Raw genomic sequence first — 18,070 nt, 5'->3', positions numbered from 1 at the left:
CCAGCTCCACCATTCAATGTGATCATGGCTGATCATTCTCAATCAGTACCCCGTTCCTGCCTTCTCCCCATACCCCCTGACTCCGCTTTCCTTGAGAGCTCTATCTAGCTCTCTCTTGAATGCATTCAGAGAATTGGCCTCCACTGCCTTCTGAGGCTCGAGACCCTTTCTTTAGACTGAGAAAGTGGGGGGGGGGGGGGGGGGGGGGGGGAGGGTGAGGAAACAAGAGATATAGACGGTGATACAGAACAATTGATGGCAGGAACGGGGTACTGATTGTGAATGATCAGCCATGATCACATTGAATGGTGGTGCTGGCTCGAAGGGCTGAATGGCCTCCTCCTGCACCTATTGTCTATTGTCTATTGAATGAGAAATGTGCAAGAAAGTAACGACGATCAAGGGAAACTGGCCATTGCCAGCCTCCTCGCCCCGAAACGTCTACCTTTGATTCTCTCCAGAGTTGCTGCCTGTCCCGCTGAGTTACTCCAGCTTTTCGTGTCTATGCACAGACATATTGCTAGGCTCTCACAGACCCACCGTGTGTGTGTGTGTGCGCGTGCGTGCGTGTATAAGGCAGCTTTTATTAGTTAATCAACTTTCCCCGAAAATACAAGCATTTTATCTTACACTATTTTATCATATCGCATCTGGAGCTATCGTTCCACGGTGGATCAGAACGTCAAACGCAAAACTAAAGTGCAGGCGGAGAAGTCAATGGGGTCGTGTGCTGCTCTAGATGCTGAGATCCATGTATACGTTAGAGATACAGATACAGATACAGAGACATCAATGTGTACACAGTCACATTATGGACCATTCATAAGCAGCAGACAATACCGGACACACAAGCCGCTGCTCGGTGGAACAACTGGACTGTTTAGGGTCGTCACGTCTCCCTCCATTCAAAAGCCCCGTGAGCTGAGGTCCTAATCAATGGTGGGAACCTCTTGGATTAGCTGCAGACTCTGGAACCTGCCTGACCTGCATCTCCTGGCCATCCTCTCAACAATGCTCAGTAACCCTCCCTCTCCCTCTCCCTGCCTGCCTGAGTCCCACTCACGGTGGCTATGGTGAAACGTGCCTTGAAATATCGGCACTAACTCGGCCTCCACATCCGTCTGTGCCGGTGAATAAGGAGTAGGGGCTGAAAATTGAATCGACCACACTTAACCAGTGTTCTACAGAGGATAAAAACTCCAGATTGACACAAGCAACACATGGAGTCTAATGGAAATTGGATGCAATACTTGAGTTGTGGCTGAACCAGTGTTTTATAAAGTTCACACTGACTCTCTTGGCTCTTGTTCATAAAGCCTAGAATCCGCATGTGATTTTAACCACTTTCTCAACTTATCCTGCCACTTTCAATGAAGTGTGTACATACACCGATCAGCCAAAACATTATGACCACTGACAGGCGAAGTGAATAACATTGATTATCTTGTTACAATGGCACCTGTCAAGGGGTGGGATATATTAGGCAGCAAGTGAACAGTCAGTTCTTGAAGTTGATGTGTTGGACGCAGGAGAAATGGGCAGGAGTAAAGACCTGAGTGACTTTGACAAGGGTCAAATTGTTATGGCCAGACGACTGGGTCAGAGCATCTCTGAAACGGCAAGGCTTGTGGGGTGCTCCCGGTCAGCAGTGGTGAGTACCGACCGACAGTGGTCCGAGGAGGGACAAACCACAAACCGGCGACAGACAGGGTGTTGGGCGCCCAAGGCTCATCGATGCGCGAGGGCAACGAAGGCTATCCCGTCTGGTCCGAACCGACAGAAGGTCGACTGTGGCACAAGTCACGGAAAATTTTAATGGTGGTCACGGGAGGAATGTGTTACAATACACAGTGCATCGCACCCTGCTGTTTATGGGGCTGCACACGGAGGTCCAACAGCATATTAGGCAGGTGGTCATAATGTTTTGGCTCATCAGGTCATAATGTTTTGGCTGATCGGTATATATCTGCAGATAGTGTATAGCATCATACAGTGTAGAAACAAGTCTCTTCGGCCCAACCTGCCCAAACCAACCAAGATGCCCCATCTACACTAGTCCCACCTGCGTGCATTTGGCCCATATCCCTCTAAACCTGTCCTATCCATGTACCTGTCTAATTGTTGCAATAGTCCCTGCCTCAACTACCTCCTCTGGCAGTAATAACCCTTACTTAATCTGTCTGAGGAAGGGTCTCGATTCACCTATTCTGGGCAAGAGACTGGGCATCTTCCTCTCATGATATTAAACACCTCTACAACATTACCCCTCATCCTCCTGCGCTCCAAGGAATAGAGTCCCAGCCTGCTCAACCTCTCCCTGTAGCTCAGACCCTCGAGTTCTGGCAGCATCCTTGTGAATCTTCTCTATATCCTTTCCAGCTTGACAACAACTTGAGATCAATCTGGACCATGTATAAAATCGTGAGGGGAATAGATCGGGTGAATTTTACCTCGGGGCAGCGGGAATCAAGAACTAGAGGCCATACGTTTAAGGTGAGAAGGGAAAAATTTGATGGGAAACTGGGGAGGGCAACATTTTCGCACAGAGGGTGGTGGGTGTATTAAGCAAGCTGCCAGAGGAGATAGTTGAGAAAAGTTCACGAGGTTAATCCCCTGGATGGCAGGACTGTCATATGAGGAAAGATTGGAAAGACCGGGCTTGTATTCACTGGAATTTAGAAGGATCTTGTAGAGATGTATAAAATTATGAAAGGGCTGGACAAGCTAGATGCAGGAAAAATGTTTCCAATGTTGGGCCAGTCCAGAACCAGGGGCCACACAGTCTAAGAATAAAAGGGAGGTCATTTAAAACTGAGGTGAGCAAAAAACTTTTTCACCCAGAGAGTTGTGAATTTGTGGAATTCTCTGCCACAGAAGGCAGTGGAGGCCAAATCACTGAATGAATTTAAAAGAGAGTTAGCTAGTGGAATCAAGGGATGTGGGGAGAAGGCAAGCACGGGTTACTGATTGTGGATGATCAGCCATGATCACAATGAATATCGGTGCTGCCTCGAAGGGCCAAATGGCCTCCTCTTGCACCTATTTTCTATGTACTATAACAACATTGAAAAGACACTTGGTTGAGTACATGGAACGGAAAGGTTTAGACGAATGTGGGGCAAATGCACTGTATTTTAATTGAAGAATCCTATTTTAGTCTCCTCATATTCCCATCTATTAAATTTTGCCCCCCTCACCTTAAACCTATGTCCTCTGGTTCTTGATTCCCCACCCTGTTGGGCTACAGGGAACAAGTAGGGAAATGGGACCAGTGGGAATGCTAAGTGCTGGCATGGACCTGATGGGCAGAATGGCCTACTTGATGTGAGAGGAAGCTAAATGCACCCAGGGAAAACCCAGGCAGTCACGAGGAGGAGGAGGAGGAGGAGCAGATTCCATACAGGTGGTTGGCTTGGTCATAGCCCTCTGGGATTGGGAAGACGTGGCAAGCCGAACAGTGCCCCCACTGGTCGAAGCCATGACCAGAAAGAAGCAACAAAATGGCCGACAATGCAAAGTTACACAAAGTTTATTGCAGGTAATACAATTGTGAGAATGCCTCCTGGCCAAATGAAATGGCTTTCCGAATTGCAACCGGGATTTCCAGGTTAGCAGTGGACTTGGTCTGGACTTGGCCTCCCTCAGCAACACAGAGTCTACAAAAATCCCGGATACTTTCCTTTGCAAACCTCCCTGAGTCTATAATGAATTATAGGCATCGTGTCAACTTGTCCCATCATCTTTGGCTCAGGATAGGCGCTTCCTTGAGACTCCCCCTGTCGTGAGATGAGAACAGATTTTACCCCCTCAATCGGCTCCCTTCAGGAATAGATCCAAATCCCAAGGTTCCCTTGAAATTTCACCGTGCAAAAAGCCACCACCAAAACCGTGTGAGGTGCACGGGGTCATTCCACGGGCAGGGAAATGCACGTAGAAGGTCAAGCAAGGGAAACGCACAGAGCAAGGCACAGAGCCAAATCATGTTAACTGTGATCCCAAAATAATTATTAATCAAGTCACAGACACCAACAGCTCTTGACATTCTGATGTACGATTTTTACCTAACAGCGAAAAAGGAAGGCCTTTCATTCCCAAAGGCTTTTTTTTTTTCCAACCTCAAGATGTTTCAATGAATATTACACCCATTGAAGTCACTACTGTTGTGTTGTAGTGGAAGATTCACATGGCCAGTTTACGCCCAGCGGACTCCCACAGAGGACAATGGCAGAAATCCTGAGATAATTTGCTTCTGGGAGTCGTTACAAGGAACTGCAGGTGCTAGTTTACCAAGGAAAGACACAAAATGCTGGAGCGACTCCAAAGATGTACATGTTTGTAGGCTGTGTTGGTAGGAACTGTGTAGGAAGGAACTGCAGATGCTGATTTACACCGTAGATAAACACAAAATGTTGGATTAACTCAGCGGGACAGGCAACATATCTGAAGAGAAGGAATAGGTGGCGTTTCGGCTCGAAACCCTTGTTCAGAGTCTGAAGAAGGGTCTGGACCCAAAATGTTACCCATTCCCTCTCTCCAGAGATGCTGCCTGTCCCGCTGAGTGAATCCAGCATTTTGTGTCTATCTTCAGGTTTGTAGGCTAATTGGCTTCGGTAAAAATTGTAAATTGTCCCTAGTGTGTGTGTGTGGTCGGCGTGGACTCGCGGTGGGCTGTTGGGCTTGTTTCCACGCTGTATCTCTGAACTAAACTAAACTCAGCGGGTGAGGCAGCATCCCAAGAGAACATGGATGGGTGACGTTTCAGGTCAAGACCCTTCTTCAGACTGGCATCAGTCCCAAAACGTCGACCCTATCCATGATCTACAGTAATGTTGCCTGACCCGCTGTGTTACGCCAGCATTTTGTCTATAATTTTGCTTCTCATTGTAATAATAATAATAATAATGTATTACATTTATATAGCGCTTTTCATACACTCAAAGACGCTTTACAGGGATTTAAAGAACATAGGGAAGTGAATAAATAGATAAATAAGTAAACGAACAGAGAAAGGAGACAGAAGGTGAGGTGACCTTCAGTGGTTGAAGGCAGTACTGAACAGGTGAGACTTCAGTGATGTTTTGAATGTGGTGAGTGAGGAGGAGTCTCTGACGGTTTGGGGTAGTGAGTTCCATTGGGTGGGAGCAGCGATGGAGAAAGCCCTGTCCCCCCAGGATCTGTGTTTGGTCCGGATGGGGGGGGATAGGAGATTGGCTGGAAGGAGGAACAAGGAACACCGGGAATAACTTCCTGCTGTTCTTCAAACTTCTATCACAGAATTTTTAGTGACAAGACAGGCGAGAGTCTCAGTTTAACTCTCATCTAAAAGACCCTGCACATCCAAAGCAGATTAGATTTCCAAATCATTGGAATGGGGCTTAAAGGAGGTATAATGGCGCAGAGGTAGACTTACTGCTTTACAGTACCAGCGAGCCGGGTTCAATCCTGACTACAAGTGCTGCCTGTATGGAGTTTGCATGTTCTCCCTTTGACCGTGTGGGTTTTCTCCGGGTGCTCCGGTTTCCTCCCACACTCCAAAGACGTACAGGTTTACAGGTTAATTGGCTTCGGTAAAATTGTAAATGGTCCCTAGTGTGTGTAGGACAGTGTTAGCGTGCGGGGTGATCGCTGGTCGGTGTGGACATGGTGGGCCGAAGGGCCTGTTTCCCCACTGTATCTCTAAAGTCTAAAGCAGCATTTTTCTCTCAAACCAGTCTAAAGAAATTACAAAAATGACAAAAGCAACAAAAGCGAAATTGGAATAGGTCTATTATTCCGTTAGGAATTCCTATTAGGAATAGGTCACCTATTCTTTCTCTCCACAGTTGCTGCCCACTCAGTTACTCCAGCACTTTGTGTCTACCTTCGGTATAAGCCAACATATGCAGTTCTTTCCTCCATTAAAAAAAAAAGAAATAGGATTCAGTGAAGACTGCTTCAAGAGCGGTCGTTCCTGGGCTTGGGGTTTTTCCAGGCTCTGGTTCATGGACACCCCTGCCTGCCTCTGTGTGGTGACCTTTGCACGGGGTCGGCTCAAGGCCCTGGCTTACTGCACGTGTGGTTACAAGACCCTGTGATGAAGTGGGACTCCCACATACCCGTTCAGATGTCTCAGGCTGTCAGTCCCGAGGTAAGCCATCAGCAGCTCGGTGCGACGCTGTATCAGGTGTAAGATGTCCTCCGCTAGACTCTCTGTGTTGGTGTACCTCACCTTTTCAAAGTCAAAGATGTCCTTCAAGAAGAAGAGCACTTGTTCCTGAAAATACAGCAAAACATTGTCGTTAACCCTGACCATATTATTCCTATAGACAGTGCCCTCCATAATGTTTGGGACAAAGACCCATCATTTATTTATTTGCCTCTGTACTCCACAATTTGAGATCTGTAATAGAAAAAAATCACATGTGGTTAAAGTGCACATTGTCAGATTTTATTAAAGGCAATTTTTATACATTTTGGTTTCACCATGTGGAAATTACAGCAGTGTTTATACATAGTCCCCCCCCCCCATTTCAGGGCACCATAATGTTTGGGACACATGGCTTCACAGGTGTTTGTAATTGCTCAGGTGTGTTTAATTGCCTCCTTAATGCAGTATAAGAGAGCTCTCAGCACCTAGTCTCTTCTCCATCACCTTTGGAAACTTTTATTGCTGTTTATCAACACGAGGACCAAAGTTGTGCCAATGAAAGTCAGAGAAGCCATGATGAGACTGAGAAACAAGAATAAAACTGTTAGAGACATCAGCCAAACCTTCGGCTTACCAAAATCAATTGTTTGGAACATCATTAAGAAGAAAGAGAGCACTGGTGGGTCTACTAATCGCAAAGGGACTGGCAGGCCAAGGATTATTCCCATATATTCCTATATGTGTGGAGGAAGGAACTGCAGATGCTGGTTTACAAAGTTTGATCTGTCGGGTCTGAAGAAGGGTCTCGACCCGAAACGTCACCCATTCCTTCTATCCAGAGACCCTACCTGTCCTGCTGAGTTACGTCAGCATTCCTCTATAACTCGGTGGGCCGAAGGGCCTGTTTCCATGCTGTATAACCTACACTAAAACTGAACTTATGAGCTTTACATCTAACCTCCCTCAGGTATCAGGGGCTATGGGGAGAAGGCAGGAGAGTGGGGTTGAGTGGGAAAGATAGATCAGCCACGATTGAATAGTGAAGTAGACTTAGAGTCATAAAGTCACAGAATGACACAGCATGGAAACAGGCCCTTCGGCCCAACGTGCCCACACCAGCCAGCATGACCCAGCTACACTAGTCCCACCTGCCAGCATTGGACCCATATCCGTCCAAACCTGTCTTATCCATGTACCTGTCTAATTGTTTCTTAAAAGTTGGGATAGTCCCCAGCCTCAACTACCTCCTCTGGCAGCTCGTTCCATACACCCACCACCCTTTGTGTGAAAAGGTTACCCCTCAGATTCCTATTAAATCTTTTCCCCTTCACCTTGAACCCATGTCCTCTGGTCCTCGATTCACCTCCTCTGGGCAAGAGATCCTTAGCGTCTACCTTATCTATTCCTCCCATGATTTTATACACATCTGTAGGATCACCCCTCATCCTCCTGCTTTCCAAGAGACCCAGCCTACGCAATCTCTCCCTATAGCTCTGATTCGATGGGCTGAATGGACTAATTCTGCTCCTATCACTTATGAACTCGGCCTCATTAAAGCCCTATAAGATTTGGCAATTCTCCCTGCAAGGTCGACACACCCCAGGCCAGTAACGCAAGCACTGTCTGTCGAAAAGCATTCGTGTGATGTACAACGACGAACAATAGATTATGGGGCGGTCACGGTGGCGCAGCGGTAGAGTTGCTGCCTTACAGTGAATGCAGCGCCGGAGACTCAGGTTCAATCCCGGCTACGGGCGCCGTCTGTACGGAGTTTGTACGTTCGCCCCGTGACCTGCGTGGGTTTTTTCCGAGATCATCGGTTTCCGCCCACACTCCAAAGACGTGCAGGTTAATTGGCTTGGGTACAAATTGTATACTTGGTATAAATGTAAATTTTCCTTGGTGTGTTTAGGATGTGTTAATAGAAACATAGAAACATAAAAAATAGGTGCAGGAGGAGGCCATTTGGCCCTTCGAGCCAGCACCGCCATTTATTGTGATCATGGCTGATCATCCACATTCTGTAACCTGTGCCAGCCTTCTCCCCATATCCCTTGATTCCACTAGCCCCATGAGTTCTATCTAACTAACTATCTAATGAATGGGTAGTGTCAGAAAATAACTGCAGATGCTGGTACAAATCGAAGGTATTTATTTCACAAAATGCTGGAGTAACTCAGCAGGTTTCGGGTCGACCTGACTGGGCGGCACGGTAGCGCAGCGGTAGAGTTGCTGCTTTACAGCGAATGCAGCGCCGGAGACTCAGGTTCGATCCTGACTACGGGTGCTGCACTGTAAGGAGTTTGTACGTTTGTACGTTCTCCCCGTGACCTGCGTGGGTTTTCTCCGAGATCTTCGGTTTCCTCCCACACTCCAAAGACGTACAGATATGTAGGTTAATTGGCTGGGTAAATGTAAAAAATTGTCCCTAGTGGGTGTAGGATAGTGTTAATGTACGGGAATCACTGGGCGGCACGGACTTGGAGGGCCGAAAAGGCCTGTTTCCGGCTGTATATATATGATATGATATGAAACGTCACCCATTCCTTCTCTCCCGAGATGCTGCCTGACCTGCTGAGTTACTCCAGCATTTTGTGAAATCTAATGAATGGGGATCGCTGGTCAGGCGTGGACTCGGTGGGCCGAAAGGCCCGTTTCCACTCTGTATCTCTAAACTAAACTAAACTGTCTCTGGAGAAAAGGAATAGCTGCCGTTTCAGGTCTTCAGACTGAGCTTTCTATGTTGCATCTGTAGAATTGTGCTGGGTAGTACAGGAGCCGCCCGATGTACAGGTCCCACACTCCAGCGTAGGGTTGCCAACTTTCTCACTCCCAAATAAGGGACAAAAGGTGCCATCACCGCCCCGTGCCCCACGTGACTTCACCCAGCCAGCGGCCACGTGCTCCCGCTCCACCAATGGCGGCCTCCCGAGCCGGGAGACGGGTTGTTAAGCAACCTCTATCAGGCGGCACCCGGGCCTCCGGACCTACACTGTCCGGGCCTACAGCGGCCCCCGGGCCTACACTGTCTGGGCCTACAGTGGCCCCCGGGCCTACACTGTCCGGGCCTACAGTGTCCCCCGGGCCTACACTGTCTGGGCCTACAGCGGCCCCCGGGCCTACACTGTCTGGGCCTACAGTGGCCCCTGGGCCTACAATGTCCGGGCCTACAGTGTCCAGGCCTACAGCGCCCCCCGGGCCTAATACGGGACAAGGGATGTCCCGGCTAATACGGCACAGTTGGCAACCCTACTCCAGGGTCCCTGCTCCATGTTACACACTCAGAAGGGAAAGCCTTACCTACCTTAAAGAAACAGCACAAATCGTAGAGGGAGTTCCTGGGTCCTAGGAACCCCCACGCCAACACTGGGCTGATGTGCTCACACACAGAGTAGAAGTGTGCAATGAAGCCATTGGGCACCTGTCAAAGGACAAGAAGGAAAATAACCTAAAGCTTTAATTGGGGGGAAAAAACACCAAGTCTCCTTTCTTTTAATAATTTTGTTTAGTTAATTGTCACGTGTACCGAGGTACGGTGAAAAGCTTTTTTTTAAATGCGTGCTATCCAGTCAACGGAAAGACAATACGTGATTACAATCACGGTAGCGCAGCGGTAGAGTTGCTGCTTTACAGCGAATGCAGCGCCGGAGACTCAGGTTCGATCCTGACTACGGGTGCTGCACTGTAAGGAGTTTGTACGTTCTCCCCGTGACCTGCGTGGGTTTTCTCCGAGATCTTCGGTTTCCTCCCACACTCCAAAGACGTACAGGTATGTAGGTTAATTGGCTGGGTAAATGTAAAAATTGTCCCTAGTGGGTGTAGGATAGTGTTAATGTACGGGGATCGCTGGGCGGCACGGACTTGGTGGGCCGAAAAGGCCTGTTTCCGGCTGTATATATATGATGATATGATGAATCAAGCTGTCCACAGTGTACAGATACAGGATGATGGAACATGGCACATGGATAGGACAGGTTTGGAGGGATATGGACCAAACGCAGGCAGGTGGGACTAGTGTAGCTGGGACATGCTGGACGGCGTGGGCAAGTTGTACATCTATATACTAAAACTCTCGTTTGTTATCTTGTTTGTGACTGAACTTCAGCCAAAACGGTACACGATAGCGTGACAATTTCCGGCCCACCTTACTCACCATTGTCACTTTAGTGGCAATGCAAGTCGTTTTATTGAAATCGGTGTTATATTTTTAAAGTTATTCACATATTAAAGTTTAAAAGGAGGGGAGGGGGAGGGGAGGAGGGAGGAGGGAATGGGGTTGAAGAGAGAGGGGAGGGGGGGGGGGGGAGGGGGGGGTGCTGCACCAATGCAGGAGAGGTTTGGGCCCAACGGGTCCACTTTGTCTAGTTCATGATATAAGTCCTTGATATAAATCTCAAACAGCACACCGCTAGCCACAGGCCTCCAGTCCGAAAAACAACCTTCCACCATTTTGCGTGGCACGGTGGCGCAGCGGTAGAGTTGCTGCCTTACAGCGAATGCAGCGCCGGAGACTCAGGTTCGATCCTGACTACGGGCGCCGTCTGTACGGAGTTTGTACGTTCTCCCCGTGACCTGCGTGGGTTTTCTCCGAGATCTTCGGTTTCCTCCCACACTCCAAAGACGCGCAGGTTTGTAGGTTAATTGACTGGGTAAATGTAAAAATTGTCCCTAGTGTGTGTAGGATAGTGTTAATGTGCGGGGATCGCTGGTCGGCGCGGACTAGGTGGGCGAAGGGCCTGTTTCCGCGCTGTATCTCCAAATCTAAATCTAAATCACCCTCTGTTTCCCCCAAGAAGCATTGTATATGCGGAGAATGGTGGGTTATACGCGGAGAGATAAGAGATGGTCCTGGCATCATGTTCAGCACAGATATTGTGGGCCGAGGGGCCTGTCCTTGTGCCGTTCTGTTTGATGTTTTAAGCAGGCTTCGTTGCTGAATTTAAGAGCTTGGGAGCACAGTTGTGGATTAAGGAGGGGCGGCACAGTGGTGCAGCGGTAGAGTTGCTGCCTTACAGCGACAGAGACCCGGGTTCGATCCTGACCACAGGTACTGTCTGTACGGAGTTTGTACGTTTTCCCTATGTCTGCATGGGTTTTCTCCGAGTGTTCCGGTTTCCTCCCACACTCCAAAGACATACAGGTTGGTAGTTTAAATGGATTCGGTAAGTTGTTAAAAAAATGCTCGCTAGTGTGTAGAATGGTATTAGTGTACGGGGTGATCGCTAGTCGAAGCAAACTCGGTCGGCCGAAGGGCCTGTTTCTGCGCTGTATCTCTAAAGTGAAGTAAATCTCCATTAAACCTTCCATCTCTCACCTTCATTTCGTCGAATGGCCTGGGCTGAGTTTAGTTTAGTTTAGAGATACAGCGCGGAAACAGGCCCTTCGGCCCTCCGAGTCCGTGCTGACCAGCGATCCCCGCACATTAACGCTATCCTACACCCACTAGGGACAATTGTATTTTTATACATTTATACCAAGCCAATTAACCTATAAACCTGTATGTCTTTGGAGGCTGGCGGTGCAGAGAGAGGACAGTGAGGGGCAGAGCTGTTCCAGGGGAGTGGGTTCTCACCTTGATCTGCTGCCTCTTGGTCTTCAGGACAGACCAACAGCTTGAAGCCACGGCCTGAAATGAGAAGATAAGGACGTAAGGCACAGCGACAAGAGTAGGCCATTCAGCCCGTCAACCCAGTCTGCCCTTCAACACAACCATGGCTGATCTTCCATCTCAACCACCATTTTCCTATCCTATCCTTGAATTCTTTAACATCCAGAATTCCTAGGATCCATGTTTTACAAGCAGCCAGTGATTAAGTCCCACACAGCCTAGCTGGGTGTCTATTTCCAAAGACTCGCCACTGTCTGAAGACATTTCTCTTCAGTCCTTAGGAAATCCCACCATTGAACGGATCTACAGGAATCGCTGTCTCAAAGAGACATCAAGGACCCACACAATAGACAATAGGTGCAGGAGTAGGCCATTCGGCCCTTCTCACCAGCACCGCCATTCACTGTGATCATGGCTGATCATCCATAATCAGTATCCCGTTCCTGCCCTCTTTCCCATACCCCCTGACTCCGCTATCATTAAGAGCTCTATCTAACTCTCTCTTGAAAGCATCCAGAGAATTGGCCTCCACTGCCTTCTGAGGCAGAGAATTCCACAGATTCACAACTCTCTGGGTGAAACGGTTTTTCCTCATCTCCGTTCTAATGAAAAGGTTTTTCCTCATCTCCGTTCTACACCACCCTGGCCCATTTCATTCCTGCCATCGGGAAGAAAGTACAGGAGCCCGAAAACCATGACCCCCAGGTTCAAGAACAGCTTCTTCCCAACAACCATCATGCTGTTGAACACTAACTACAAACACCAGCTAAACCACGAACTGCCTTCGTTTCACCAAAGATTTCTGGATTTTGCAGTAATCTTGTTTTAACTGTTTGATTTTACTTTGTTCATTATGTCATCTATGAATATTGTGTTTTACAGGCCTGTTATGCTGCTGCAAGTAAGAATTTCATTGTCAGTACATTTGACAATTAAACACTCTTGTCCCCTACGTAGAAACAAGGAACTGCAGATCCTGGTTTTTACAAACAAAAAGACACAAAGTGCCGGAGTAACTCAGCAGGTCAGGCAGCATCTCTGGGGAACATGGATAGGTGACGTTTCGGGTCAAGATTCTTTTATACAGAGGGGCTGAGTGTAGAGAATGGAGGAAAAAAAACTGCAGATGCTGGCTTGAATCGAAGGTAGACACAAAATGCTGGAGTAACTCAGCGGGTCAGGCAGCATCTCGGGCGAGAAGGAATGGGTGACGTTTTGGGTCGAGACCCTTCTTCAGACTGATGGTGGGGAGGGGATGGGACAAAGATAGAATGTAGACGTAGAGAGGAAGACTATTAGGAGAACTGGGAAGGGGAGGGGAGAGAGAGGGAAAGCAGGGACTATCTGAAGTTAGAGAAGTCAATGTTCATACCGCTGGGGTGTAAGCTTCCCAAGCGAAATATGAGGTGCTGTTCCTCCAATTTGCGCTGGGCCTCACTCTGACAGTGGAGGAGGCCCAGGACAGAAAGGTCAGACTGGGAGTGGGAGGAGTTGAAGTGCTGGGCCACCGGGAGATCAGGTAGGTTGAGACGGACTGAGCGAAGGTGTTGAGCGAAACGATCGCCGAGCCTGCGCTTGGTCTCGCCGATGTAGAGAAGTTGACACCTGGAACAGCGGATACAGTAGATGAGGTTGGAGGAGGTGCAGGTGAACCTCTGCCTCACCTGGAAAGACTGTTTGGGTCCTCGGATGGAGTCGAGGGGGGAGGTAAAGGGACAGGTGTTGCATCTCCTGCAGTTGCAGGGGAAAGTACCCGGGGAGGGGGTGGTTTGGGTGGGAAGGGTCGAGTTGACCAGGGAAGTGTAGCGTAGGTAAGGAGAGTGGAAAAGTTGAGATGGTTGATGTCACACCGGCAGTTAGAAATGAAGAGGTCTAAAGAGGGTAGAGGGCCATCTGGGGGAGTCCAAGAGGAGGGGGCCGGTGGAGACGGGAGAAGGGGTCATCACTGGGTGGAGAGGACACTTCCCAGGGTTAGGGTTAGAGAGGTTCAGAGGCCCTTCAGTCCAAAGAAGGGTCTGACCCGAAACGGGACCCATTCCTTCTCTCCAGAGATGCTGCCTGACCCGCTGAGTTACTCTAGCATTGTGTGTCTATCTTCGGTGTAAATCAGCATCTGCAGCTCCTCGTGTAGGAAGGAACTGCAGACATCGGCTGAAAAAAAAAGAAATAAGGCCCCTGGTCTCAGTGCGGTAGAGGTTGGTGGTCCAGACTACAACAGCACCTCCCTTGTCAGCGGGTTTGGTGTTAATGTCCGGGTTGCTGCAGAGTGAGCGGAGGAGGGCTGTACGTTCAGAGGGTGTGAGGTTAGAGCAGGTACTTTGGTTTATTGTCACAGGGACCAAGGGACAGTGAAAAGCTTTTGTTACATGCCAACCAGTCAGCAGAAAGATGATAGACTCACAAAGCTGGAGTAACTCAACGGGAGAGGCAGCATCTCTGAAGAGAAGGAATAGGTGACGTTTCGGGTCGAGACCCTTCTTCAGACTGTACATGATTACAATCGAGCCATTTACAGTGTACAGATAGATACATGATAAGGGCATAACATTTAGTGCATGGTAAAGCCAGCAAAGTCCGATCAAGGATAGTCCAAGGGTCACCAAAGAGGTAGATAGTAGTTCAGCACTGCTCTCTGGTTGTGGTAGGATGGTTCAGTTGCCTGATAACAGCTGGGAAGAAACTGTCCCTGAATCTGGAGGTGTGCGTTTTCACACTTCTGTACCTTTTGCCCAATGGGAGAGGGGAGAAGAGGGAGTGGCCGGGGTGAGACTGGTCCTTGATTATGCTGCTGGCCTTGCCGAGACAGCGCGAGTTGATTGGGAAAGGAAAATCTGAAGAAGGGTCTCGACCCGAAACGTCACCCATTCCTTTTCTCCAGAGACGCTGCTGCCCGGCCCACCGAGTTATTCCAGCTTTTTGTGTCTCTCTGCAGTTCCTTCCTGCAGGCTCTCAGGTGTCTCGGGGTCCTTTAGCGGCTCGGTGCATTGCCTGCCAAGCTCGAGGTCTGCTTGCGTACTTGCCAGCTTGCATACCACAACGAGGCAACGCGTTTTTTTCCTTGTGCTCCAGACACAAAGCTGAGGAGAAGTGGCCAAGAAAAGCAAGTGCATTGCCAAGTCCTCAGCAATAAATCTCAAAAATACTTCACATTGCTTTAAGCAAAACCACGCAGCTGAGGTATGTGAGCCGGTCCTAATGAAAGGTTTTTTTTCCTTTCCCTAACTAGCATAGTTTGCATGTTTGGGATGTGGGAATGCACTTGTTTCCATTTAAGGCAATGACCCAGAATGGTTAACGGAGCCCCATTAAAGCCCACGAATGAGGATCAGGCAAGATTGCGAACAATTACATCCGACGGCATGAAGACAAGCCATTAGATTCAACTGGGCCTTGACGGCATTCGATAGCCTGACCGCCGCTCCTCCCACCTCACTGCATTCCAACCCCTAACGACAAGACCTTCCCATTGCTGGTCCCGTCAAACGTTCCACCAGCTTCCCCTTAAATGCTCTCTGCTTTTCACCTCAGCCGCTCCATGTGGAAGCAGGTTCCACACGCCAAGCTACGCAAAGGAGCTCTTCCTGAAATATAAAAAAGACTTTTAAAAAGCATTTAGAAGGATCTGGGCATGGACCCAGTGCGACAGAGAGGACACTGGTTTCAAGATTCAAGATTCAGTTTAATTGTCGCGTGTGCCAATTAAGGTACGGTGAGATTTGAGTTACCATACAGCCACACTAAGTGAAAAGCAACAAGACACACAGCCACATGAAATAAAATTGAACATAAACATCCACCACAGCGGATTCCACATTCCTGACTGTGATGGAAGGTAATAAAGTTCAACCATCTTCCCCTTTGTCCACCCGCGGTCGGGGCTGTTGAACCGTCTGCAGTCGCTGCTGCTGAGATGAGAGGGGAAAGTGCCGGAGTTTAGAAGGATGAGGGGGGGGGGGGGGACCCTGAAATAAATGCTAGCATTGCATTCGCCTTCCTTATTACCGATTCAACTTGCAAATGTAACTTTTTTGGAAATCCTGTAAGTTGAATCAGTCGTAAGGAAGGCAAATCTTTTTCGAAAGGGCTGCAATGCAAAAACAGGGATGTAATGCTGAGGCTTCATAAGGCACTGGTCGGATCACATTAGGAGTACCGTGAGGCGTTTTGGGCCCCATGTCTGAGGAGGGATGTGCTGGCGTTGGAGAGGGTCCAGAGGAGGTTTACGAGAATGGTCCCAGGAATGATTGGGTTAACATATGATGAGCGTTTAAAGGCACTGTGCTTCAATGTCGGGAGCCCCGACCGACCCGACGTGGCAACTTCAACAGCCTGACCGCGGGAGAAGACGGCAGGGGAAGAGAAAAAGACATTCTGGCCTTCCATCACAGTGAGGAGGTGACTGGAGGAGACTCACTGTGATGGATGTCTCTTTTTGTTTTGTGTTGGTTTATGATTGTGTGTGTTATTGCTTATTTTTATTGCTTATTTTTATTGTTTGTTATTGTTGGACTGTGGGTAATCTTTCATTTCACTGCACATTTATGTGTATGTGTGACAAATAAATTGACAAAATGCTGGAGTAACTCAGCAGGTCAGGCAGCATCTCGGGAGAGAAGGAATGGGTGACGTTTCGGGTCGAGACCCTTCTGAAGGGTCTCGACCCGAAACGTCACCCATTCCTTCTCTCCCGAGATGCTGCCTGACCTGCTGAGTTACTCCAGCATTTTGTCAATAAATCGATTTGTACCAACATCTGCAGTTATTTTCTTACACAAATAAATTGACTATTGACAATTGTACTCGCTGGAGTTTAGAAGGATATCATCATCATATATCATATATATACAGCCGGAAACAGGCCTTTTCGGCCCACCAAGTCCGTGCCGCCCAGCGATCCCCGTACATTAACACTTTCCTACACCCACTAGGGACAATTTTTACATTTACCCAGCCAATTAACCTACATACCTGTACGTCTTTGGAGTGTGGGAGGAAACCGAAGATCTCGGAGAAAACCCACGCAGGTCACGGGGAGAACGTACAAACTCCTTACAGTAGAGCACCCGTAGTCAGGATCGAACCTGAGTCTCCGGCGCTGCATTCGCTGTAAAGCAGCAACTCTACCGCTGCGCTACCGATATGAGAGGGGACTCATTGAGATTTACTGAAGTGAAAAGCCTGGATAGAGTGGATGTGGAGAGGGTGTTTCCACTGGTGGGAGAGTCTAGGACCAGGGGTCCATAGCTTCAGAATAAAATGACGTTCCTTTAGGAAGGAGATGAGGATGAATTTCTTTAGCCAGAGGGTGGTGAATCTGTGGAATTCATTGGCACAGATCACCGTGCAGATAAGTCAATGGATATTTTAAAGTTAGAGATTGATAGATTCTTGATTAGTATGGGTGTCAGGAGAAGGCAGGAGAATGGGGTTGAGAGGGAAAGATAGATCAACCATGATTCAATGGCGGAGTAGACCTGATGGGCCGAATGGCCTAATTCTGCTCTTAGAACTTATGAACTTAATAGCAACTTTTTTAACATGGTGGGCATATGGAACGAGCTGCCAGAGGAGATAGTTGAGGCAGGTACTACAACAGCATTTAACAGACATTTGTACAAGGACATAGATAGGAAGGATTTAGAGGGATATGGGCCAAATGCAGGCAGGTGGGACCGGTGTAGATGGGGGCATCTTGGTCGGCATGGGCAAGTTGAGCTGAAGGGCCTGCTTCCACGCTGTGTGATTCTATCCAATCTCCCCTGATAAATCAAGCTGTTGAATCCAAGCAAGGTCCTTGATTAGTACGGGTCTCGCGGGTTTTGGGAGACGACAGGAGCTTAGAAGGATGAGAGGGGACCTATTTGAAACATACCGAACAGTGAAAGGCCTGGATAGAGTGGATGTGGGAGAGACTAGGACCAGAGGTCAAAGCCTCAGAATTAAAAGACATTCTTTAAGGAAGGAGATGAGGAGGAATTTCTTTAGTCAGAGGGTAATGCCACCACTTCAGGTTACATCGAAACATAGAAAACAGGAGGCCATTTGGCCCTTCGAGCCAGCACCGCCATTCATTGTGATCATGGCTGATCATCCACAACTGATCATCCAAGTTCAAGAGATAACAAGAGATAATCTGTGGAATTCTCTGCCTCAGAAGGCAGTGGAGGCCAATTCTCTGAATGCATTCAAGAGAGAGCTAGATAGAGCTCTTAAGGATAGCGGAGTCAGGGGGTATGGGGAGAAGGCAGGAACGGGGTACTGTTTGAGAATGATCAGCCATGATCACATTGAATGGCGGTGCTGGCTCGAAGGGCCGAATGGCCTCCTCCTGCACC

At 48.5% G+C, this 18,070-nt stretch overlaps 1 protein-coding gene across 1 annotated transcript in view; it reads right to left on the bottom strand.

Annotated features, from left to right (window-relative positions):
• Positions 1 to 243: 243 nt before the first annotated feature.
• Positions 244 to 18,070, bottom strand: part of miga1 (mitoguardin 1) — a 57,927-nt gene continuing 40,100 nt past the window's right edge. The window contains exons 12-15 of the mRNA XM_078408086.1: positions 11,700 to 11,753; positions 9,432 to 9,548; positions 6,096 to 6,253; positions 244 to 3,776 (exon numbers count right to left, since the gene is read on the bottom strand). Coding sequence (XP_078264212.1) covers positions 3,737 to 3,776; positions 6,096 to 6,253; positions 9,432 to 9,548; positions 11,700 to 11,753 — 369 coding nt within the window. The 3' untranslated portion in view covers positions 244 to 3,736. The remainder of the gene's footprint in view (positions 3,777 to 6,095; positions 6,254 to 9,431; positions 9,549 to 11,699; positions 11,754 to 18,070) is intronic.

This window comes from Rhinoraja longicauda, chromosome 11 (genome assembly GCF_053455715.1).
Source record: "Rhinoraja longicauda isolate Sanriku21f chromosome 11, sRhiLon1.1, whole genome shotgun sequence".
Classification (NCBI taxonomy): domain Eukaryota; kingdom Metazoa; phylum Chordata; class Chondrichthyes; order Rajiformes; family Arhynchobatidae; genus Rhinoraja; species Rhinoraja longicauda.
This window is presented reverse-complemented; position numbering and strand designations above follow the sequence as displayed.